The sequence below is a fragment of the Rousettus aegyptiacus genome, unplaced genomic scaffold, assembly GCF_014176215.1.
Source record: "Rousettus aegyptiacus isolate mRouAeg1 unplaced genomic scaffold, mRouAeg1.p scaffold_m13_p_1, whole genome shotgun sequence".
Classification (NCBI taxonomy): Eukaryota; Metazoa; Chordata; class Mammalia; order Chiroptera; family Pteropodidae; genus Rousettus; species Rousettus aegyptiacus.
Genome location: NW_023416284.1, coordinates 81,655,001 through 81,679,378, shown reverse-complemented (window position 1 = coordinate 81,679,378; position 24,378 = coordinate 81,655,001). Strand labels below are relative to the sequence as shown.

The following is a 24,378-nucleotide window of genomic DNA, read 5'->3' as shown; positions in this document are numbered from 1 at the left end:
ACTGTACAGCATCCATTCAGCAGTTTTTATCCAACACCTACTATAAGCAGGACATTGCTCTAGGTACCAGGGGAGCAATGTGGAATAAAGCAGCCAGGCACAGCCATCTCGGAGGGCACGTTGTCGGGGAGGCGGCAGGGTGACAAGTAAGGCAGTGTAGGGAGACCAGCATTTTAGGGGACTTGCAGAGGAGCTGCAGAAGCACAGCCCTGCCCAGTGCCCGGCAGGGAGAGTCTCCTCTCTTTAATAGCTTTCCTGAGACGTAATTCACATATCATACACCCATTTAAAGTATAACACTTAGTGGTTTTGAGAATATTTACAAAGTTGTAGAACCATCACTACTAAGCTCAGATATTTCCATTACCCCCAAAAGAGACTCTGTGCCCATTAGTGGTCACTTTCTATTTTCCACCGGTCCCCCAGCCCATGGCAGTCACTCCATCTGCTCTCTGTCTCTATGGAGTTGCTTATTCTGGACATTTCATGTAAATGGGATCAATAATACATGGTCTTTTGTCTGACTTCTTTCATTAGCATAATGTTTTCAAGGTCTATGTGTGTTGTAGGATCGGGACTTTATTTCATTTTATGGCTGAATAGTATCCCATGTACAGATATACCACACTTTGTTTATTCGCTCATCATTTGAAGACATTTGGATTATTTTCACTTTTGGACTGTCATGAGTAATGCTGCTATGAACATTCATAAAGTTGTTGTGTGGAAATATGTATACCGAGGAGTGGACCTGCTGGATGATATGATGATTCGCTCTGTGTTTATGTTCTTCAGGAGCTGCCAGACTGTTTCCCAAAGTGGCTGCCCTGTTTAACATTCTCACCAGCGGTGTGTGAGGGTTCTCATTGCTTTACGTCTCCCCAACACTAGTTATTTTCTCTTTGGGGTGCGGTATGAGGAAAAGGCCAGCTTCATTCTTTCGTGTGTGGATATCCGGGTGTCCCAGCACATTTCCCCTCTTGGTGGAACAGGTCAGCCCTTGTTGTTTCATCTGCTCCCACTCACGAAGGGCCTCTCGATGTCTCTCTCTGTTTCTCTGTCTTGCTCTCATTTTGGTAGCTGGAGGTGTTTGGGACACTCACTTAAGGAACATGGAGTAAGGAGGAAAAGCGGCTCTGCTTCCTCGGAGGCCCTCAGGGGCAGTTTGGGCAGCATAGGTGCCCCAGGCACGTCCACTGAGTAGAGCTGTTGACTTGAGTTGGACCGAAAAAGAATAAGGGAGGGGAGATGGTTCATTTTCTTTCTTCCTCTAGAGCAGGCAGTTGATGTGTCAGGCGAGGGGATGGAGCAGGTGATGTGATTTCGGGACCCTGAGGAAGTTCCCTAAGGAAAGACTTTCTCTCCCCAGCCTGGGCTTGGTGATTGTGGCACCTAGTCATAACTTCTTCCTCTGCCTTGATCCAAACAGGGACTCTGTTCCTAGCTGAAATGCAAATAACATTGTGAGCCCCAGTGTCCTAAATCCTAGGACTCGCTCCTTCCAGTGGGTGGGCTCTGGGCGGGAACAAGGAAGACAGCAGGACAAAGACGACCAACCAACCGGGAGTGGAGAAGGAAGGGGAGGAAACACTGGAAGAGGCGGTAAAGGAGCAGATAAGGGAGGCAGACTCCTCACTGATCAGGTGTATTCTACTCAGCTAAGGGGTCTGGCACTAAAACAAAGGGCAGGAGAAGAGGGAAGAGGAGAGAATGCCACCGAGAGCAAATCCATGAAGTGTCAGGAGTCCCCTAAAAGTGAAAGCCCTGGACCCAGGTAGCAACGACAGGGACCAGCAGGTCTTCCAGTGGAGTATGGGAATGGCCCGGGGGCAACTCCACCAGAAACCTGTTCATTCAAGGGTCTGGCATTACTGAAGGCCCAGCACTGCCTCACCTGCTGGAGCGGTGGCCTCTCCCTGCAGCCTAAGAACTGGCTGATGTCATCCAGAGGGATCCACTGTGTTTGCCCTAGTTTCTTCATTTGCATTGAGAAGGTCGTGGACTGACTTCCCTGCAGCTGGGGACTGGAAAAGAGTGATGCATGTGTCTCTGAAGAAGAGAAACAAAAGTGCCCAGAGATGGGAGTGTCAGACCCCCAGCCACACAGCTAGTGAGAGGCAGCTCCTACAGGGGGCCAGCTCTGCCAGCCCGTGACCTCGAGTTGTTCCTGATGAGATCTTGCTTACTGATGTGTCTTAACTGTCATGCAGATACAAGGTATTACTACTGTCACATCACATGTTTCAGAATCACCCAGCGGTTCTGTGAAAGCCAAATCAACACCCCCACCTTTACCGCAGTAAAAGCAGAGGATTAAAATGTCTACATGGCACAGAAATGCATATATGGGCTATTTGGCACAGTTGCCTGTTTGCTCCCCACGGCCTACATGGGTGCTGAAAGAGTTACTGTAGCATGCCTCAGCTCTCTGGGCGGCCAGAGCCCCTGGGGCCAGTCTCAGGCCACAAGGTGACTGCAGTGTGCCTTCTAAGCATGGTTATTTCTATGACATGAGAAGAGCGGAGGTGGATAGCATTGGTTCCTAACCCTATCTGCTTGTCGGAATCCCCAGGGGAGCCTGGGAAAAGTCCAGAAGCCCAGGGCCCGCCTCCCACCTGCTGAATCACAGTCTCCAGGGTTTGGCTGAGGAATCAAATTTGTTAGAAGCTTCCTTCCCAGGGAACTTGGATGCATCTGGTCCAATGGGAGCCAGCAGTCTCGATTATTTAAGCCAAGGAACCCCTACCCACCAGCTACCCCGATGTATATAAAAGTTGCAGGCCGTTAGCGGAAATCGTGGCTCCACCGTGCCTTACTGGTTGTCCCTGAAGTTCGTCCTCAGTTCTCCACTAGGACTGGAGAGATCTAGTCCGAGCCAGTGGTACTTCTCCTGCAGGCAACAGGCACATCCGTCCTTCACTCACCTACCTCTCTCTTTCATTCTCTAGGACACACAAGACCAGCCACTGCTACCGCATCACCTATCGCCACATGGAGCGGACCCTGTGCCAGAAGGAGGTGAGGCACGTCCACCAGGCTGTGCAGGAGGCTGCTGTGCAGCTGCTGGCCGTGGAGGGCAGATTTTGATGTCCCAGCGTCACCCAGGCCACAGGCTTCTCGGGTCTCCTGAATTTGCTGGGGGGAGAAAATTATATTGTTTGTGGACTAGGGCATCGGTCACATTTTGATAAATGGATCAGTTTTAGGACGTTCCGAAAATAAAGGATCACTCCTGAGAAACTGTTGACATAGCATGTCTTTTATTTGAGGAAGGGGGGGAAAGAGCTATAATGCAAGAGTTCCTTCCCTTCCTTTTATAAATGCTTCGCCCACTGGTGCTGTGTGGTTCGTTGGTCCCCGGGTTCCACTAAAGTATAATCACCGGTCATGATTTCTTCCCTGACAGGCTTTTGCACCCATATAATGAGTGAAGCCACACAAAGGGACATCAGAAACTCCAGATTCTGGAAGCTCTTTTGAATCAGCTTCTATTCCTTTTTTCCTTCTCTTCTTTTTCTGTTTTGCAAAGGGCAGGCTTCAAACAGGGCACTAATGAAATGCCAGGGCTCCCCTCAAAAGTGAAAGAGTCACATCTCTGAGCAAGGCGAGATATTTATTTACTTTTCATAAACCCGTGGTTAGGAGTCAGTCCTCTGGCCCTGGGGCTTGTGCGTAGCTGCCTTCTGCCCCACTGGAGAGGAAAAAAAGGAGCAAGCGCTGCTAGAGGCTTGGAGGCTCACATAGGGGCCAGGTCCCTGAACCCCCTGAGAGTTTTGTTTCCTAACAGGAGGGCTCCACTTCCAGAGGTGACCTTTAAGGAAGAATATGGGGCTTTGATGTTTCCCCTTTCTATCCCAGGCACTTTGTAGTCTGCCTGCTTCACTCCTGACCAGTTTTAATAATCAGATTCCATCCCTGGCATGATGCTGGAGGCTGATGGAGGACTGCAAGCGCTGGGATAAATATTTGATGAGAGGTGGCCATTATCAGCCAGGGACATGTGGGGTGGGCAGCTGCTTCCAAAGGGAAGGAATGGGCTTTAATGTCATTTTAGTGCGTTCTTCACTTGGACTTTTCCCTTGGATTTCCAAGGGAATTAAGAAAGCCCTACTCTAAGCCTGGATCTACTGTTCAGGGTTTGGGGCCCGCTGGGTGCAATTCCTCAAGAGGATAGATCTGAGTGGGAACGTACACTGTAATCAGTAATTTCTACTTCAGCAGCATTGGGAGCATAGCAGACAGTGTCTGATCCAGCCTTGGGGCTGCACTTCCAGAGAGATTCCTCTGTCCCCGACACCAGTTAGGCTTTCATTAATGTTCTCTGACAAAACAAGCCAGGTGTAGAACACACAGAAACCACGGCACCACCTGATGGCCCACAACCTGAGCAAACGTTTGTCAAATACTATGCTTGTGCCAAGCCATACATACCAGGACCTGGGAGGGCCTGGGGCAGGGCTGATATTCAAGAGGTTCACGGAGGGCTTGGGCATCCCCCTCAGCACTCCATGACATATAATCAACTGAGGCAGCAAATGAGGCAGCTGAGCCTGAAGAAGTCATGGGACTTGACTATAAGGTGGCAGACCTCACACTCAAGCCTGCTGCCTCCAAGTTAGGAACTTCTATATAAATGGACACTGGTTGGTTGTAGGGTCTGTGCCTCCCTCCCTCTTCTTGCGTGTTCATTCTGTTTTCATAAGAACTTCAGCTGCAGAGCCTTGTACAGACATGCCTCCCGCCCTGATCCACTCTGGCTGGCTGGCACTAATGCCAGCAGTGGGCCTGCCCTACCAGGGAGCCCAGGAACAGTGAGTTCTTGACTTTTCATGTGGTTCCCTCAGGAGAATAATAACGAAAAGAAAAAAATGAGAAAGGTAATTTTATCTGTATTACAAATAGCACTTTGCAGTTCAAGAACGTACAATTCCATCTAAAGTAGGGCATGGTGACTAACAGCAATGTCATCACCGTAACCTCTGGGAGGCTCAGTCCTCTCCTTGCAAAGCACAGATGACAGTAACGCCTGCTCCGTGGTTGGTTGTGAGGACAGAGAGACATCGTATGTGCTACATCTACACTTGGCGGAGAACCTGGAACCTAATAAGCCACCCGTAAGTGATGCCTGCTTGATTGTTATTCAGGTGGGAAAAGGTAGAACCGTGAAATAGTAGAACTAGAACGTATCTGGGAGAGTGGCCACATCATTACTTACTAAGGACACAGCTACTTACTGTAGAGCTGGACCTAAAACTGGGCTTCGCCAAGTGTTTTTCATAACACCACACTGAATTAGGCATCCTGAGCATGTCTTTCAATGTAAGGCCCATTGAGAGCCTGGCCACTCATAAGGGTCAGGAAGGTTCAGGCTGAGGTTGTGGCCATGTCCTGGAGCTGAGGACCAAGGACCCTTCCAACACATGTATTATCTGTCCCTGTCCCTGTGGCCAGTCCTCTCAAGATGCCAGCCAGACTGAGGTCATCAGGCAGTGGCCACTTCGAATGTCATGGCACTATATTCTGTAACCAGCTGTAGACTACAGGGTGGGGTGGAGGGCCTCATGTATTTGTTCCCTGCCCACCTCTCTTCCTGCTGAGTGGGAGCCTATTGGACTGACTCGTATACTGTGCCCTCTAGCTTGTTAGTCCTGGAACCGATCAGCATAGCTTACCACTGGCCCAGTGCTCCAGTGTTGCCTGGTGGTCTGGCAGTCAAGACATGAAAAAAGGAAACCCTTCAACACTAGAGGTTTTTTGGGGTTTTTGTTGCTGTTGTTGTTATTGTTTTATTTTTTTTTTATGTAAGAAGAAACAAGTAAAAGAATGTATGGCAGCCTCCAAATGCCCACACGGCAAGCTCTACCTACCCAGACACCTCAGTGGGACATTGTGTCCTCTATTCCCAAACCTGGAGTTCACCAGTCTCCACAGTGATCATCATCACTCAAACGCACTTAGCAGCTCCTAGCCAGGGCCATCTGCCCTCTCTCCACCTACGGGTCATGGGCAGGTCACCACAGTAAAGCGAATACTGCAGTGAGTACCTCAATAAGGCAAATAGTGCAATAAAGCAACTCACAAATTTTTGGTTTCCCAGTGAATATAAAAGTTGTTTACATTATACTGTAGCCTATTATGTGTGCAGTAGCATTATGTCTAAAAATACAAAGTACATACCTTAATTAAAAAATGCTTTATTGCTAAAAATGCTAATGAACATCTGAGCCTTTTTTGCAGTATCTGCAAAGTACAATAAAGCAAAGGACAATAAAACAAGGTATGCCTGTATTTGTTTCCCTAGTAGTGGAAGGGCACCTGACAGGATGGTGAAGTTGATGTTTGCGGTGGTCCAGACACAGTGCTCTAGCATTTCAGCCGTTTGGGATGGGGCGGGGGGGTGTAGGGGTGTGGGGGTGAGGAACTGTTCTATATGCAAGAGATGGAGCCGTGAAAAGGCAGACCAAGTCAGCCCTCATGGAGTTTACCTGCATCATCTCATTCAATCCCCACAAACCCCTGGGGCTGGTACCATTATTATCTCCATTCACCAGGTGTGAGGTTAACGTGATCAAGGAGATGTTGCAGTCAGAGCTAGAGAAAGTCTTTCTGATTTCAAGCCTATGCTCTTTAATGTTGCCTCCCGCTCCTCTCATGCACTTGCCCAGGCACTAGGACTGCTATTATCGGGGCCTGGAATTCATTCTGGACCATAGCAAAGTCAGTGGGCCACCAATTGCTGGAGACATCACCAGCATAGGCTCTAACCTCCCAGACAGCAGCAGCAACCACAGATGAGCCACGAGCCCCCTCTCGGTAAAGTGCTAAGGCATGTGACATGGGCCTTTGGGACCAGCTATGGGTTCTGTGTCAAAACCATCAGAAGCTCTTTTTTATCCTCTGATACTCAAATAAATCAATAGATTTTCACTTTCAACCATAGCTGCTTCAGGACAGCAGTCAGATTCAGGGCCACATTCACAGCTCCTGAGTGACAGGAAAATCGAAAACTGAACCATCTAGGAGCCTGCAATGGCAGGCAATCCTTGTCCCTGGAAGGTACGTCCTAGTAACTGGAAAGGTGGGAAGATGGGAAGGTGGGGTAGCAGGCAGAAGGAAATGAGGTTATTTCTTACCTTAGCAATTACTCAAGATGATGTCGGCTCTGAGTTTTCTAGGTGGCTTCTGTACCCAGAAGTGCCTCATTGCCTAAAGGCAAAAAAAAAAAAAAAAAAAAAAGCAAACAACCAAGAAGAAAGCCAGTGCCCTGTCCAAAGGCAAAGGCGACAGGCAGATTTTCAGCAATATTGATGAGACTGCCCTACTCTGGTCCTTTTCTTTCCCATTCCTAAGTCCAGGGGCTGTTCTCAGGATGGAGTAGATCGGGATGCGAGCCCAAGGCTAAGTTTAGGTGCGGGTCTAAACCCAGTTTGGCTAAAGAGGAGTCATTTAACATTCCTGAGGTTTAAATTACCCCCCACTCTAAAATGGATGTGGTAATTTTTGCCCTTCCTACCTCAGATTAAGTGTGAATGGTTCAGCAAGGGTTAAGAAAATCATGTAAAATTCTCAAGTATCTCATGTTAGCCTCACAAAAATTTATGAAGGCAAATCACATATCTACTTAGAAGTTAAGAGTATGAGCCCAAGGACCAAGCCCAGGGGCCTGCAGCCAGTGGGTTGTAGAGCTCGAATTTAAGGCCACCTCTCTGTAAGACTAAAGCCCATGGTCCCCCCTCCATGCATATGTCTGTCACTAATGGAAGATGAATGAGAACACGATTACAGTGTACTGTCCCCTGTACCCTCAGGTATGAAACCGGGAGTGCCATCCACAGCCTTCCTTGTGAGATGAAAGCAAGCATGTGCCTGTGTCTTTGTTCTGGAAGTAAGCCTCAAAGAGGGCTTGGCATTCTCACATGTCAAAACAATGAAGGAGAGGACATTTGAGACTGGCTAAACTACAAGGATCATTCTGAAAAAGGAAATAGGTGTAATAAACTTCAATGCAGCACTTCCAGCCCATGTTGCCTGGGCTACTGGAAGTTCACATGCAGGATCCAGGCTCATCCACAGCCGTGTGCAGATCAGGGCCTGCTGGCTTTATAGCATCACCACTTCTCTTCCAATCAAGAAAGGATTTCAGAATGCAAGAGTGTGAGCTTGACATCAGGAAACTTTGAAATCTATTTTTAACAGCTTCTAATCTAGCAAGAGTGAATCATTTCAACTCATCTATACTTTATTATTAATAATAAATTATTAGGGTGCCAAAGCAATTCAATGGAGATGAGAAAGTCTTTTCAACAAATGGTGCTGGAACTATTGGTTATCCATGTAAGAAAAAAAGAAAAAAATCTAAAACTTTATTTCATACTTCACACAAATATTAATTGAAAATCAAACATATAGAAAACATAAGGGACTATCTTTGTAAGCATGGGTAGGCAAAGGTTTCTTAGAACATCAGAAGAACTAATAAAAAATGATAAATTGGACTTTTTAAAGATTTAAAACTTTATTCTTTGAAACACATTATTAAGAAAATGAATAGGCAAAGCATAGATTGGGGAAAATATTTGTGACATACATATTTGACAAAATACTATTCAGACTATGAGAATTTCTGCAATTCAATAATAATTTTTTAAAAACCCTTTTGAAAAAAAATGGGTGAAGACATAAACACTTCACAAAAAAAAGATTTATATGTGGCCAATAAGATGAGAAGATGCTCAACATTATTATTCATCAGGGAATGCATTTATGAAGTTATAGAGCAGACAAAACAAATCTCTAGTGGCAAAAAGTAGGTCAGAGGTTACCTGGACCCAGGAAGAGATTGGCACATGGGGAATTTTTAGGAGATGGAATTGTTTCATATCTCAATAGGATTGTGGGTTACATCGATGAATGCATTTGTCAAAACTCATAAAATCGCGCTGAAGATCTATGCCTTTCTTTGTATGTAAATTATACCACAATAAAAAAGAGAAATATTACACGCGCTGTATCTCGCAACCAAATGAGCACTATAGTTACAAAGTGGAGACAGCTGCTCAGCACCGAGGAAGCAGGGATTCCAGAAGGAATAGGCAGAGGATGGGTCTACAAGGACTTGGGGCAAGGTCATCCTTGAGTTAATGGTGCACTTGGGGTGTGCAGCTTTCTCCAGGGGAGTAGCAATGTGTAGAAGGGAGACAGGGAGACTGGAAGAGCAAGTGTGGCAGCACAGGCCAGCAAAGGATACAGATAGGGAAACAATGGGGCCCTGCTGATCCAACTTTCAACCCCTCGGTGCGTCCTTGGAGCCGTGGTGCTGCTCACTTTGCCCAGGAGAGCAGCATGCCTAGGACAGGCTGCGGTGGATGCAACATCAGAGAAAGAAGAAAGGGAAGGACCTAAGGGCTACTGATAGAGCCTCTGTTTGTCCCTGCAGCTTATTCCCACAGTCCCAAATCCTTTTGAGCTGAAGCAGCGTGGTGGACATAAGCCACGCTGCTCCCCTGCTCCAGCTGAGGGCGTTGAGCTTGTTACAAAGCACATCCTATGTCTATCCCCCACCCAGTGATCACACATTAAAGCCAGGGCAGCTGCCTGTGGCTTCCTGGCTCAACAGAACAGCTCTCTCCCACCTAGGGAGGTTAGAAGTGGAACCCAGTTGATGAGTCAGACTCCATGTCGCTCTTCTCTCCTGCTCTCAGGCCACCAGTCCTGCAGCCAGCCTTCTCCCAGATGGGTGGAGTGAGCAGACCAGCACCCACTCTCAAACCAGGGCCTGACCCCATCCCCAGCGGTGCCCATGTATATCACCCTGTGTACCACATGTCTGAGCAGCACAGGTCAACGACCAGCCGCCCACAACTGGGAGAATCCGAAAGCCCTACTGAGTGTCAAAGATGCCTCAGGCATCAGATGTAAACTGTGTTCCTGCCACTAGCTAGTTGGGTGACATTGAAGGGTTCCTGACTCAATTTCCCACTTGTAAAACAAAGATAGCAATTATACTCGTTGGTATTATGATGAGGATTAAACAAGGAAAAGTCTGGGCCATTCTTAGTTTTTAGCACAATACGTAGTTACAGGTGAACTTGTATTTTTCTTAAAAGCCCATGCTGGGAAAATGTTCTAGAATTTGACAGTGGTGATGGTTGCTCAACTGTGAATATGCTAAAATCCATTGAACTATGTGCTTTGAAAGAGTGAATTTTATGCTATGTGAACTAAGATCTTTTTTTATCTCAATAAAGCTGTTATAAAAAAAAGTTAAATATGAATTTACCATATGACCCAGCAGTCCCATTCTTAAGGTATTTCCCAACAGAAATAAAAACACGGGGTTTTACTGAATTGGGACTAACATGGAAACAGGGAAGAAGTGACGCGCCACCTCTAAAAGTGGCAGCTCAGCATCCTCCACGCCTTCCCGGATTTGGGCACTGAGAATTCAGCAGAAGCTCCGGTACAAGGCTTGGAACAAATCTGACCATCCATTTGTAATGGGGATATGATTTTTTGGTGCATATGCAGCTGGAGCATTCTGCTTTCTTCCCCAAGCACAGCAACTCTGCAGCCTTCTGCCTCTCCCCGGGGCAGGATGCGCTGCTTCAGGAAGGCTCAGTGGACCAGCTCCTTGCCTTGCGATGTGAGGCTCCTTGACCAGAAGCACAAGCATCGAGCATCGAGCATCACTCAGAAGCTTGTTAGAAATGCAGAGTCAGAGGCCCGCCCCCAGACCTGCTGAATCAGAATCTGTGTTAACAAGATTCAAATGAGTGGTGTGCAAATTAGATCTAGAGAAGCTCCAGGCTAGAGCAATGGAAAATCGAACTGCTCACCACTAAGGCTTACCCGAGATACAGAGGGAATGAGAGAGAAGACCACTTCGCAGCTCCTTGAGGGCCCAGATATAGACTGAATTGTGTATACCCAGAGAAAAGATGTTTAAATCCCAACCCGCAGCACCTCAGAGTGTGACCTTATTTGGTGATGGGGGCAGTGGAGATGTACTTAGTTAGGATGAGATCATATAGGAGAGGCATCGGCTCTAATCCAGTATGTCAGCTGTCCTTATCAGAAAACAGCCACATGAAGACACACACACACGCACGCGCGCACACACACACACACACACACACACACACACGCACAGGGAGAACGCGTGGTAACAGAGGCAGGAATTAGAGTGATGCGGTTCTAAGCCAAGAATATCAAAAGTTGCTGACAAACTACCGGAAGCTGGAAGAATCAAAGAAGGATTCCCTTGCAGGTTTCAGAGGGAGCATGGCCTTTGCTGACACCTTGATCCTGGACTCTAGACTCCGGAACCGTGAGAGAATACATTTCTATTATTTAAGCCACTCATTTTGTGGCTTAGGAAATTAATACAGATCTCAAGACAGAGGGACCACGCTCCTTTTCATTAGGCCTCTGAAAAGAGGGTCACCTCACTGATGACCCCCACATCTACCAAGGAAGTGATTATAGCTACTAAACGGGCAGCAGTGGAAGGAGGAAGGCCTTCAAGTCTAGCTTTCCCAGGAGATGCTCAGTTTCTCTTGGCCTCAATGCGCCCAGGAGTCCCTGCAGTCCCTTGAAGGGAACCCTGGCAAGGTAGCTGAATTGAGAGCCAGTAGATAGGCCTCAGGACCCAGAACCTGTGGCCAAAACTCAGGAGGTCTCCCAGCCAGCCAGCTAAGGAGGACCTGTCCATGCAGACAAGGCCAAGACCATGGGTTCCAGCAGCCAGTTACCTTAGTGCCTGAAGCCATCAGGGCACGAGAGACAGAGGGACCATGACTGCCCATGACACCCGTGACGAGGAGAGCAAGTATCAAATACTCTCCTCATTCCAGATCTCAGTCTTCTGGATTCCTCAAGAATCCACCCTTCTATGAGAAGTGGAGCAGCAAGACTCTGGCTGAGCCCCAGTGCAAGCCCATGTTCTAGTCCCTGTTGGCAGGTGGTCATAGTTGGTTCTGTGAGGGTGGCCTCGCCCTGCCCCGCAGCCAGTCACAGCCATCGCTTCCCCAGGTCTGCCTAGGCAAAGGAAGTCCTGATCGCTACAAGGGAACTCAGGGTAACCTAAGTAGCATCTTCAATCCCTTCCTCCTTTGCCCTACCCTGTAAAACCTCGGCCTTGGGCACCTGGATGGAACACCCTCTTACCCCACCAGCCCCCACCAGCCTACCTAGAGTAGAACGCTCTGGCCTGGATTAATTCAGACCTAGATGATGAGAATGAAGCCATGGCCCCCACCAGAGGGAAAGACACTGTGCCTGTTTACCTGCTCACCCCCTTTGATGAGGCAAACAGTGCCTGACAAATTCCTGCTCTCTGGTGAGGACAGCAGCCAGTGCTCCTGTCACTTTGCATTTAACACCACCATCCCAGGCTGAGCACAGCAGGTAGGGCTTCTTAATGATGTGAGGAGAGTCAGCTCATGGAGCTTCTCTGGCCCCATGCAGATGGCCTCCAGCAGAACCCTGGAAAAGGGCCGTGCATTGCACCTCAGGGCTGTTTCAGTCTGGGACCAGGCACTCAGGTGACCGGCCTTTTCTGCAGCAGCCCCTCAAGCAGGCCCTTAGTGGTGTGTGTTGGCGACTCCACTCAGGCCAGGAAAGTTCATTAGCTTCTGGAGTTTACTCTGTGTGTGGGCTTCAGGGCTTGGAAAATGCCGTTTAATGGAATCGCTTAAAATACATTCTCAAGATAAGACAGGCAGTTTGAAAAGGGGTTAAGAACTTGCGCTTTCAAGTCAGGCAAATGCCAGTTCAAATCTGGGGTCCTTGAGCTCTTAACCTCTTAGCCTCATTGAGCCACACTTGCAGGCTGGGACACTCGATTCTTGTATTAGGCGATGTAGCATGTGGGAAAGCTGCCAGCATTGGGCCAGTAAGTAGACAATAAAAGAGAAAAGGGAAATCTAGTTGTGGATATACAGAGGGCCACAGTCCCAACTGAAGGGATTGTGAGATCTGGGAATCTTCTGGAAAAACGTGGCACTTAGAGGTATCCCAGAAGATCTGAACTCAAGGGAACCTTAGATACCATTTGTCCAATAGCCTTATTTTAGAGATAAAATCATTTGAATGATTTCAACTATAAGTAATGGAACACTCAAACTAGACTGCCTTAAACAGTTATCTCATAGAACGAGAAATCTAGAGGATACAGAGATCTTTCAGTGGTCTGACTCTGTCACTAAGACCCCAGGCTCTTATCTTTTTGCTCTGCCGATTGCAGTGTGTAGACAATGTCTTCCCCCTTATGGTTGCAATATAGCTGCAAAAGTATCCACCACCATATCTCCACACGACCTCCAAAAACAGGAAGGAGAGGGCAGCAGGTATTCATTTTTATTCACAAATTTCTTTTCATCCTAGGAAAGACATTTCTCAGCCTTTTCTCAAGTCTCATTGGCTGAGATTGATTCACATACCCACACACCACCTTCAAGGGCAACTGGGAAAGGAAGTATTACTCTAGCATTTCCAGCTTCTGTTGTAGGAAAAAAGCTCTACCAGAAAAATTGAGGCAAGTGGGGAATGCTATTTTATAGGCAACCAACAGTGTCTCCCAGGCTTGCCCCAAATCATTCAGCTACTTGGCAACCAGAAACTGCGGGGACCATGTCTCTGATCACGCAGAGATCCTGGGGGAGACCAGGCCCAGAGTCTGGCTTTCCTGTGAGGCCAGACTGTGCTGTAGCCATCTAGAAGAAATAAATTCTCATGCTCTTCATTGTCTCCTTCCCGTGTCAGTGGTTCAGAATCACAGGATGCCATAAAAGTCATCTCTCGTAATAGAGGACACATACAGTCAGTTTCATGAGACCCAACCTCTAAGTGGCAGGACCAAGACCAGACCTAGAGCTTCAGGCACCCAGCCAAGGACGTTCTCTTACCAGGCCAACCCGTTCATGATTTTTTCTTCCTATCAAAAAACTCATTTGTGATTTTTCTCCCCAAGGACCCCATGTTTTAAGATATTTTCATCTACTAAACAACTGCATTTATCAACTAATAATTTATTCATTTTCCCATTTTTAAAATTAATCAAAGATATACATAACTGCCAGCCAGAGTCTCTGATCAGCAGGAGATAACCCTTATTACCACCCTGGGTTGATTTAATTCCTGCTAAAAGCAAAGAAACTCGACATTTTAGATAGCCTGAGCAGACTCATTATGGGAAACTGGTGGTTTTCCATTAAGCTTTGTGAAATATTTAAAATAGCTCCTAGACCCCCGTCACTAATTCACGGAGATCTTGGTCTCCAGGGACCCCTATCGGAAACCACTACATCGTATTATGCAGGACGTGAGACACAAAGGGAATCTCACTGTCCCAGAGCCCTGTCGCTAGACTGTTAAAGAATTTGTAACTTGGATCAAGTTCCTACCAGCCATAACCCCGGCCACACCACTCAGCCTCCCTGAGCCTCGGTTTTCCCGTCAGTAAGATGAGAATGAGATCTTAGTCATGGTTCTCACTTGCAAGCAACAGAAACAAACTCTCTTCACATAAAGCAGAAAAGAATGTATTAAAAGGATGCTGCTCCTCAATAAGTTAAACACAGAATTACCACATGACCCAGCAATTTCACTCCCAGGTATATACTCAGAAGAATTGAACACAGGTACTCAAACACTTGTACACAAATATTCACAGCAGTTCTATTTACAATGGCCAGAAGCTGAAAACAACCCAAATGTCCATTAACGGTTGAGTGGATAAACAAAATGGAGTATATTAATACAGTGGAATAAGAGTCAGTTCTGATAACATGCTACAATATGGATGAACCTTGAAAACATTGTGCTGAGTGAAAGAAGCAAGACACAAAAGAGCACACAGTGTGTGATTCCACTCATGTGAAGCGTCCAGAAGAGGCAACTGCATGTGCAGAGCAGGCAGACTGGTGGTTGCCGGGCAAGGGAGGCCGAAAGCGTGGAAAGCAATTCCTTAATGAGTATGGGGTTTCCACCTGAGGTGAAGAAAAAGCTCTAGAACCAGATAGTGGTGATGGTTGCGCAACACTGAGAAAGTACTTAATGTCATGGAAAGGTACACTTGAAATGGTTAAAATGATAAATTTTATACTATGCATATTTTATCACAGTAAAAAATGTACATAGGGTGATATAAAAAAATGGTACTGGGTAATTCAAAGGATGACAGGGTGTGCTGGGAGCCACGCCCACGGCCTCTCCACAAGGACACAGCCACCATAGCTAGGTAGATGCCATTACCGGCCTTGCTGGCCTAGGACCTCCATCTCCTGCTGCCAGATGTGTCTGATGGGGAGATTGGGTCACATCCAGCCCACCGCTGCACGGCAGGCTGAGGAAGAGTCCCTGGTACCTTGCATTCCACTGTGGGAGTCAGGCCTGCTGAGACACATGAGGGACATTCTCCCAAATGTGGGAAGGCAGGTGAGAGGTAGTTTAGAATGACAAGTGCAGGGAGCCAATACTTATTTCAGAGACAAAGGACAACATATAGAAAGAGCCTGGCACATGGTGGATATGCAAGAAACGCTGGCACTCAGGTACTTCCTTCTGTGAGACATCAAGATAGAAGCAGGTCATAAAGTATATTTAAAAGGTTCTTTGTATAAAGCAAACGTTCCCTTCCTTATTTGTCTTCGAATTCATGATTTAGAGACAATTGCTCTCTCACCTTCCCTATCTAGAGGTTTCTACCCTTTGAACAAGATGAACAAGATGAAAACAGCAGCTGGCCATTTATCTAGTAAACACTAATCTTTGCTTTTGGGCTTTCTGTGTTCACTTGGCAGTTTAACACAAGAGCCTGGCCGCTTAGAAGCCAAATAACAGTGGAATGGTGCCCAGGAGTGGGGCCGAAGCTGCAGGAACCTGGTCTGCCCTCCATACTGGGCATCAAACCCCTGTCTATACCTGGTCACAGTCCCAACTTTTGCCATTCACCGCACTGTGGTGGGGAAGAAATGGTACATGTTATGGAAAGTCCTGCCTCAAATCTGTAATACAGACCATTCTAGAAGGAAATAGATAGAATCAGAGTTAGGTTTTCAAAAAATATTTTTACTTTGATATAATTTTAAACTTTCAGAAAAGTTGTAACAATAGTATAGGAATTTCTATATAGCTCTGTTCAGATTCAACACTTGTTTACATCTATCCATTTGCTTTATCATTCTCTCTCCCTCTCCTCCTGTCCCCCTCTCCCCACCTTCAGACTCCTCCATTTTACGTGTAAATACTCCAGTGTATATTTTCTAAGAACAAAGGAATCTTTTACATAACCAAAATAGAATTATCAAAATCTGGAAATGTTGCATTGATATAATATTATCGCTTAATCTTTGGTCCATAGTCAACATTCTTCAACCGTCCCAATAATATCAATTATAGCTACTTGGGGTTTTCAAGATGTGGATTTCTAGTTTAATTGAACTGTGGTCAGAGATCATGCTCTCCAAGAGTTTAACCTTTTGAAATTTCCTGCGTTCCTGCACCCCTCAGCATCCCACTGCCCCCTTCTCCCAGGTTCCCTGGACTATCTCCCACAGATGTGCAGTTCAGAGATCAGCCATGGAGGGGAGGGATTTATATGCAGATTTTAGAGCTCCCCTCCCTGACTCCCTTCTATTTGGCATTTCACTTTCACTTTCCAGCCATTCAGGCAGCCCCTCTTTATCCGCTGCCTGTGCTTTCTGCTTCAGCTCCGGCTGTCCCAGCTGCCAGCCAGGTAATGTCCAAGTGAGACCCAGATAAATACCCGTTCCGCAGTCAATGCCCCTCTAGTGTCTGCCTGTTTATATCCACTCTCCAATGCTTTCAAATACAAATACTTGTTTTTTAAAAAATATTTTGTCCAGAGTTTACACAGACACATGCACAAAATTAGGAATACGTCTTATTTATGTATGCCCGATCCCACAATATGTTCTGTCACTCTGAATAGAACAAACTTGACCCTGAGAACAGGACTTTCAATTTCGGTTGGCCTCATCCAATTTAATTATTTATTTATCTGATAGAATTATTTAACATCTCTCCCTTAACAGTATATGAAGGAGTACATTTGGAACTTAATATAAATAACAACAAATGAATTCAATCAGACAAAACTAAACACATATGAAAGAAACCAGATACCATATGCTTAAATCAATGAATATATTGATAAGTAATTCACATACACATAAATGTGCAAAGGAGGAAACAATGCTGAAACATTTCAGCTTGTATTTTATAAAATACTATTTAAATATTTGACACAGTATAGTAATATTCTAGAAAAATAGTCCATGTAGCTTGGATGGTATATTAGTTATCTAGGGCTGCTATGACAGAGTACCATAGATGGAGGACTTAAACAACAGAAATGCATTTCTCATAGTTCCCAAGGCTGAAGATTCAAGATCAGGGTGCTGGAAGGATTGATTTCTCCTGAGGCCTCTCCCCTCAGCCTACGGATGGCTGGTTTCTCTCTGTAACCTGACATGATCTTCCCTTTGTGTGTGTGTGTGTGTATTTTAATCTTTTCTTCTTCTAAGAACACCAGAATATTGGACCCATGAGACCTCATTTTACCTTAATTACCTCTTTAAAGTCCCCTACCTCCAAATACAGTCACATCTGGAGGTATTAGGGGTCAGGACTCAACATATGAATTTAGGGGGCACAACTCAACTTATAACAGATGGACAGACTCCTCAGCTTTCCTACCTTTGGTATATTAACATAAAAGGTGATGTGGAGTGACTTCGATCTTAAGAAGAGAGGGAGGGGGTGGCTCCACAATGTAGTGATTCGCATGACTGCTTTACACGCAGAAGGTCCTGGGTTCACGCCCCAGGTGGAACTGTAAACTGTGCCCCGGGCGCGCCGGGCCCCCTGAATGCGGGCCCAGGGTGCACATCACGAGCATGTGGGACGGGACACTCGCCTTCAGAGATCCAGTTCTTGGAGGGAAATGGTAACATTCATAGGTCAGGGGTAGAAGTGAGGGGCAGATTAAAGAGGTGAGGGGTCGTGGAGAAGAGAAGGAGCCAGGTCCTAGAGAGCTAGACACACTCTGGCAACAAAACCCATTCGGAGGCCCTGGAGAGCCTAGGATGAACCCCTCGATCCCCATGTTCTGGTGGTGCTGGTTCCCCAGGAAGAGTGAGACAGGTACAGCATCTGAGATGTGTAGAAGATGGACTTGTAATTACTTCAGTACATATCTCCTTGGACTGGTTCATTCCTAATCTGATCAACATCTACTTTACTTATTTTTTCTAATTAAAAATATTGGCAATTGTGGACATGGTAATTAATCAAATGACACCAAATAAAACAAAAGAAAACACAACTTATGATGAAAAGACCCCACGTCCCATCATTTGACTCAATCCCTGGCAAATATTTATAACACGGTTGCCCACCCTGTCTTTGTCATACTTGCCTGGCAAGAACCCTCCCCGAGTCACCTACATTGCTCCACCTACTCTGCAGGTACAACCTTCTGTTCCTGGAGAAAAAAAGGTCAATCAGTGCTGACAGGTGCCACTCTAAATTCGAGACCACTAGCCGCAATGGACCCTCGGCACTGCCAAACAATGCTTCCACATTTTGTCAGTTAGCATGTTTCTCCCTCTCCTAGACAACCGTTTCACACTTTCTCTCTCCTGAACTTCTAATACCCCTTTCTTCCTACTCACACTCAGGAGCTGACCTTGATTCTCAATTCACCTGGAACATAGAAGCAATCGATGTTCACCTCCCACGCACATTGGTGCCTGCACCCCACCTGCCTCACCTCCTGTTTTGTCTACTTAAGTAAGCTTGGGTTCTCTCTCACCTTTTCGAGGACTTCGTTTGGCCCTGTCGCCTCTCTCCTATAATCAGTTTAATTAGCCTAATGTGTGTCCACATTTCAAAACTGTATTACCTAAAGAGGGTGAAGCCATGCTTTGAAACCATAAGATTTGCCTCAGGATTCCCTCCCCATTTCCAGGGGAGTCTGCCAGAGGAGACTGAGCAGGGAATCCAAGAGACCAGATGTACATGAAACAACCACTTTCAGCAAAAAGCCATTGCCTAACCAAAAAGCCTTTTAGTTACAAGCTAAAAGAAAAAAAAAATCCTCTTTTTATGCTTAATTTTATTCCCAGTGACCTTTTTCAATGGAAATAAAACACAGAAATTCTCTGATGTTGTAGTGAAGAGGTATCAAATTTTTCACATGTTGCTTTGAGTGGATTTCAACTTCTCAGAACTCATGGTTGCAGTGGGCTGTGGAGCAAGACCATCTGCTTATGGCCCACACATTGTAAATGTCAAGTGACCACGCCCCTCCTCTCCACTTTGTGACATAAAATATAAGGACACTCAGTGCTTCTTTCAGCCTAACATAAAAAAAAATGTGTTTTCTTGCTACAAACCAGTCTATATTTGGCTCTGGCAAGGTGGAGGCACAGAAGCTGTTTGGAGCAGGCAACACCTGGGACCATCCGGAGGTCCAGGCTCTTTGGTTTGCATGTGAATGTCACATGAAACAGGTGACTGAAAAGTTTATGTGAAAATCAATGTTAACACAAGGTCAAATTAGGTTATTTAACAAATTGTAGTTGAAAATGTATACATGTCAGGCATGGTCATAGGTGAAGATGACAGTGAACAAAGATGACATGGCCCTACCCTCAGAGTGCTTACATTCTAGTGAAAGGGAAACCTGAAGACAGATAAACAGACAAATAAATACGTATGTGACTATGAGATGAGGTTGAGGAGAAGGGCTAGACCCAATCTTACATGACTTTGTAGCCAGGTGAAGAGTCTGGATTTCAGTTTCAGAGGAATGGGACCCCCTCAAACGGTTTAAGGAGGAGAGTGCCATGATCCGATTTATCCTATAAGAAGTTAGCTCTTGCTGCTTAGTGTAGAATGGATTAGAGGTAAGCCAAAGTGGAAGTGGGAGACCAGCTGGAGGAGGTTGCAGTCATGTTGGCTAGAGATCATGGTGACCAGGACGAGGGTGGTGAGAGAGGCAGGGAGAAGTGGGCAGATTTAAGATGCATTGGTGGACGCAAAGGACAAGAAGTGATATCAACGATGGCACCTGGATGTTTGGCTTAAGCAGCTGGGAGGCTGGTGGAGAAAGCTAGAAGTACATAGATTTGGGGAGTGTGCAAGAAAAATTACACCGGACAGAATTAAACAAGCAAGGAAGACTTTATTCAAAATTATTGCAATAGGAGAGAGAGGTTGAAATCAACTCCAATACAACAGGGCAGCTGGAGATTTAAGCCAAGAGGTAGGGTGAAGGGGTGTCAGTGGGTAGAAAATTACCAAGAAGAACTTGGTTAGTTATCAAGGGTGGGGGAATTCTTGCTAAACTGGCTGCAAGCCAAGGACAACAGACCAAGGACAAGGTCTAGATAAGAAGAGGGCTCAGAGGAGCCTGACTAAAGTTTGATCAAGGAGGAAGTCCTTGTCAGTGGGAAGGTTCTGTTTTGGCTGTATCAAATTTGAGATGTCCAACTCAATACATAAATCTGGAGCTTGGAGGAGAGGTCTGTACTTGACATAAAAATCGTTCATCACTATAAAGACAGTAATGGGAAGCCGCAACTATTACTGAGCTCTCAGACCTGTGCTGTAGAGTCCGATGGACCAGTGCCAGCTAGAACTTCTAAACCCTGCAGGGGAGAGTTAAGTACCGAGAACAGGTTTCCCCACCTCTGAGGGAGCAGGGCCCAGTCATTCTCCCTTAAACCTGGGGTCCTTATCACCTGAAGAAGTAGAGACTTAATAAGAACTGGCCCCTTATAAAGAAATAAAATTCTCATGCTCCTCCAATGTTGACTGAAAATATTTCTATCATAATGATGCTTAAATATATATAATTATAAAACTAAGTATAAATGCCTTAGGCTCACAGCTATTGTACAATTATTAACTCAAAGTAAACTGAAGAAGTAAGTAAAAGCAAAGTCCTGTGCCTCCCCACCCCTAGTTAATACCACTTTGAGAAACACTGGAGAGACGACCTCTAACAGCCCTTCTGATCTTAACAGGAAATGTTTTTTGACCCTGCAGTGATGAGAGAGAGGCCATGATTGACACAGCAAGGATAAGAGAGTCAATTGGAAAATAGTTACCCAGAGAGCCAAAGATTGCATGAGAGACAGCATTAGATAAAATAAATAGATAATAAAAAGTAAGCATTTTACCTAAAGTAACGAAAATAAAACAGTAATAGAAAGAAGAGCAGTTTTACTGCTCTGGTGAAAAGAGGTCTTTTTCCAAATTTGAAAAAGCTCAGCTTTTAATCTTTCTTGACTCATCTGGCCTTACATCTCATAGGTTCACTAAAAAAAAAAAAAAAACACACACACACAACAAAACAAAACAAGAATTGGTAAGAGACTTTTTAAAATAATTATGATGTTGGTTTATATTTGAAGTTATAGATGTTATTCATTTTATTAATTACAAAAGCATGTAGGAAATCATGCTTAAAGCCACTCATCTAACACAATAACTAATACTTTGTGCATTCCCTTCTGTCTTTTGTCTTATGCATATATATTTTAACCTACTGTATATATAATGTTGTATTCTTTTAAAACTTAGACTATGTGCTTTTCTCTTTTGCCACATAATGTTAGTTATATTTTTGTTGACTGCATAATCATATATTTCTTGTAAATATCACAAGTTGTGTAATCATCCTCCAACTACTTATATTTAAGTTGCTGTCTATTTCTCACCAGCGTAAAAACTGCTGCAGTGAACATCTTCAGGCATATAACTTTTTCTATCTTGTGGATGACTTTGGCTAGATTTCCAGGCTGGAAATTTCTGGGCCAAAGGTACTACTTTATTTCAAAATAAAGTTTCTGTGATTTAAAAAGAGACTTGAGGATAAAATGGAAAAGAAAAAAAAAGGCAGATTTGCAACAGACACTACAAAGCAAATTTAAAATCCTGATGGAGACGCAGAGGCTGTGTCACCCAGCAGAGCTGGTCCTCCTCCGATGGGTGCTGGTGCTCATCTTTCTCTACCTTTCTGCATGGCTCCTGCCAGAGATATAGAGAGCTGAGCCACCAGAGCAAGATAAAAACACTCTGCTCAGATCCACCAGAGGCCACAAGCGTCAGTCCGCACACAGATGCTAGTTACCAAGGCGACCTTCACATTTACCCCTCTTTTCCAGGTTAGCAGCTCTGAATCTGTGCGGGATGGTTGGATAGAAGTAGTTCAAAAAGGGGAGAAAAAAGAAAATGGCTTTAAAAGACAATTTAACTGTTAACCTGAGGAACCAGCACAGAACACAATGCAGAGAACCTTCTTGTCTGTTCCTTTTTCTGTGCGACTTCATGGTTTGATCTTTTCTCTGAAGTGAATTTATTTCCATTTTTCTTTAATAAAACAGCCCCACCAGCATGTTCCATTACGTTTAATTACATACAGCCTGTGGAGTGTCAAATGTCCCAGCCACACAAGCACTCCAGGGCCCCAGTAGGAAATGCACAGAGGCGTAAAAGGATGATGATTATGGTCAGGGAGAAATCAGGAGCAAGGATCTCAGATCTCCATGTCCAATCCTTGCCAAGACCCCATCGCTTCCAGACTTGTCATTGTGGGGATTCTCAGGACCTGGGGACACGACGCTCCTGGCTGCTCACGGAAGCCTCCACCATCCTCCCCACTGACTTTACTCAGCCTTAAAGCCAGCTTCATGGAGCTCAAGAGCTGGATCCCTAGGTAGGTCCCTGCTAGTTCCTGGGAATGAGATTCTGAGACCAGAATTCAGGATGCTGCTGCTACTTCCCATGTGCACCCTCTGTAGTTTGCAACCATAGCCAGTTCCAGCCTTCCTTACGGCTTTGGGGTAATGAGACGCAAGGGCAGAATTCCCCACTTAACAAGGTGTGGCAAGTGGGACTTGTAGCCCACAGATACACTGTGCAAAAACATGTACCATTTCACATTTTCTATAATGCTTTTTTCTAACTCTGAGCTTCCATTCGGGCCCAAAGGAAGTATAACGAGCTTGTTCCCAGGGATCTTCCTTTCCAAGCTCTGGAGGTTAAATTAACAACGTGCTTATGGGCAGAGGGCATCCATCTGGTCCTTGGAGCCTGCACACCCAAGTCGCTGCTGAGGCCCATGGAGGACAGCTGGTGCTGCTACTCCAGGGCCCGAGGGGCAGAGACACCCTAGCAGGCTAGACACCGCTGTTGTGGCTCTTGCCTTCCTGGAGTTTATTCTCCTCTCTGAGAAGCATGCCTGAATTTGTAAGATGGCAGAAGTGGCAAAGGGTATTTCTTTTAAGTTCGTGTGATTCTTTCTTTTTTTTATGTTTCTTCGAGGTGCTCTGAATTCCCTTTTCTCAAGTACTTAAGATTTCCTGCAAAATAAAAAGCCAGAAAGTGAGTTACTCACTCTGGTATAGCCCCTACTACATGCTTCCCATAGAGCATAAAGCATAACAGCTGCTAACTTGCTTAAAGGGAGAGGGGAGTTAAAGAGGCAGATCCTGGAAGACCACTCGCCTTGGACCTCTTCCTCCCCCTTCTCCCTCTCCCTCACTGTCTCTGTCTCCCTAATGTCTTAGAAGAGCACTCTACCAAATTACCATTCTTGCAAGCTCTTGTGTCCTCATAACGAAAATGTACTTCTTATCCAAGTGTCCCATAAGATAGGGCCTGTGTCTCTTTCCCAAATTGAGTTTTCCAGTATTAACACTCTTCACCTGCAAAGCAGCCACTGGCTGTGTAGCTGACATTTTCTCCAGCTGCCCTAGGGGTGGTGAGGTGAGCGTGGACACTGGGTGGATTTTAGTTTGTGCAGCAGATACCAAGACCCAGTTAAGGGATAGGAGGAGAGGCAGGCCCGCTACCTGGTAGTGAACCAGCTGGGAGGGGAAGGGCCTCCTTCTGGTAACTGGCTCTTAGTCTGCTCCACAAGGAGAGCAAACATCGGAGGGCTTGGAGCCTGGTGGAGGACATCTCCAAGGAGGAGGGGAGCATGATAGGTGGTTTGGCGTGGGGGCCCTGCAATGGAAAAAGTCAATTATGCTGCCCACCCCTAAATTGCACAAGGCCCTTCAAGGATTATACTGATTCTGGGAATGGCCACCAGCCACCTATGAGTAAAAACATTCATGTTAAAGTTTCAAACTGAATACAGTACTATATAGAACTAAAAACACATCGCAACCAAGTTGGGTTTATCCCTAGAATCCAAACACGGTTTAACATTAGCGAATCTGTTAAGATAATGTGCCATATTAAAATATGAAAGAAGACCTGTTCTAGAATGTTCATAGCAGCATTCTTTGAATTAGAAAAAAATTGGAATCATTTAAAATGTTCATCAGTAGAACAATGGAT

The 24,378-nt window shown here is 45.6% G+C and overlaps 1 protein-coding gene across 4 annotated transcripts in view; it reads left to right on the top strand.

Moving 5' to 3' along the window:
- FARS2 (phenylalanyl-tRNA synthetase 2, mitochondrial) overlaps positions 1-3,244 on the top strand; it is a 442,133-nt gene extending 438,889 nt beyond the window's left edge. For all 4 annotated transcript variants that reach the window (XM_036229346.1, XM_036229283.1, XM_036229309.1 and 1 more), the window contains one exon: positions 2,949-3,244. In XM_036229346.1, the coding sequence (XP_036085239.1) occupies positions 2,949-3,087 (139 nt within the window). In that variant the 3' untranslated portion in view covers positions 3,088-3,244. The remainder of the gene's footprint in view (positions 1-2,948) is intronic.
- The last annotated feature ends 21,134 nt before the right edge of the window (positions 3,245-24,378 follow it).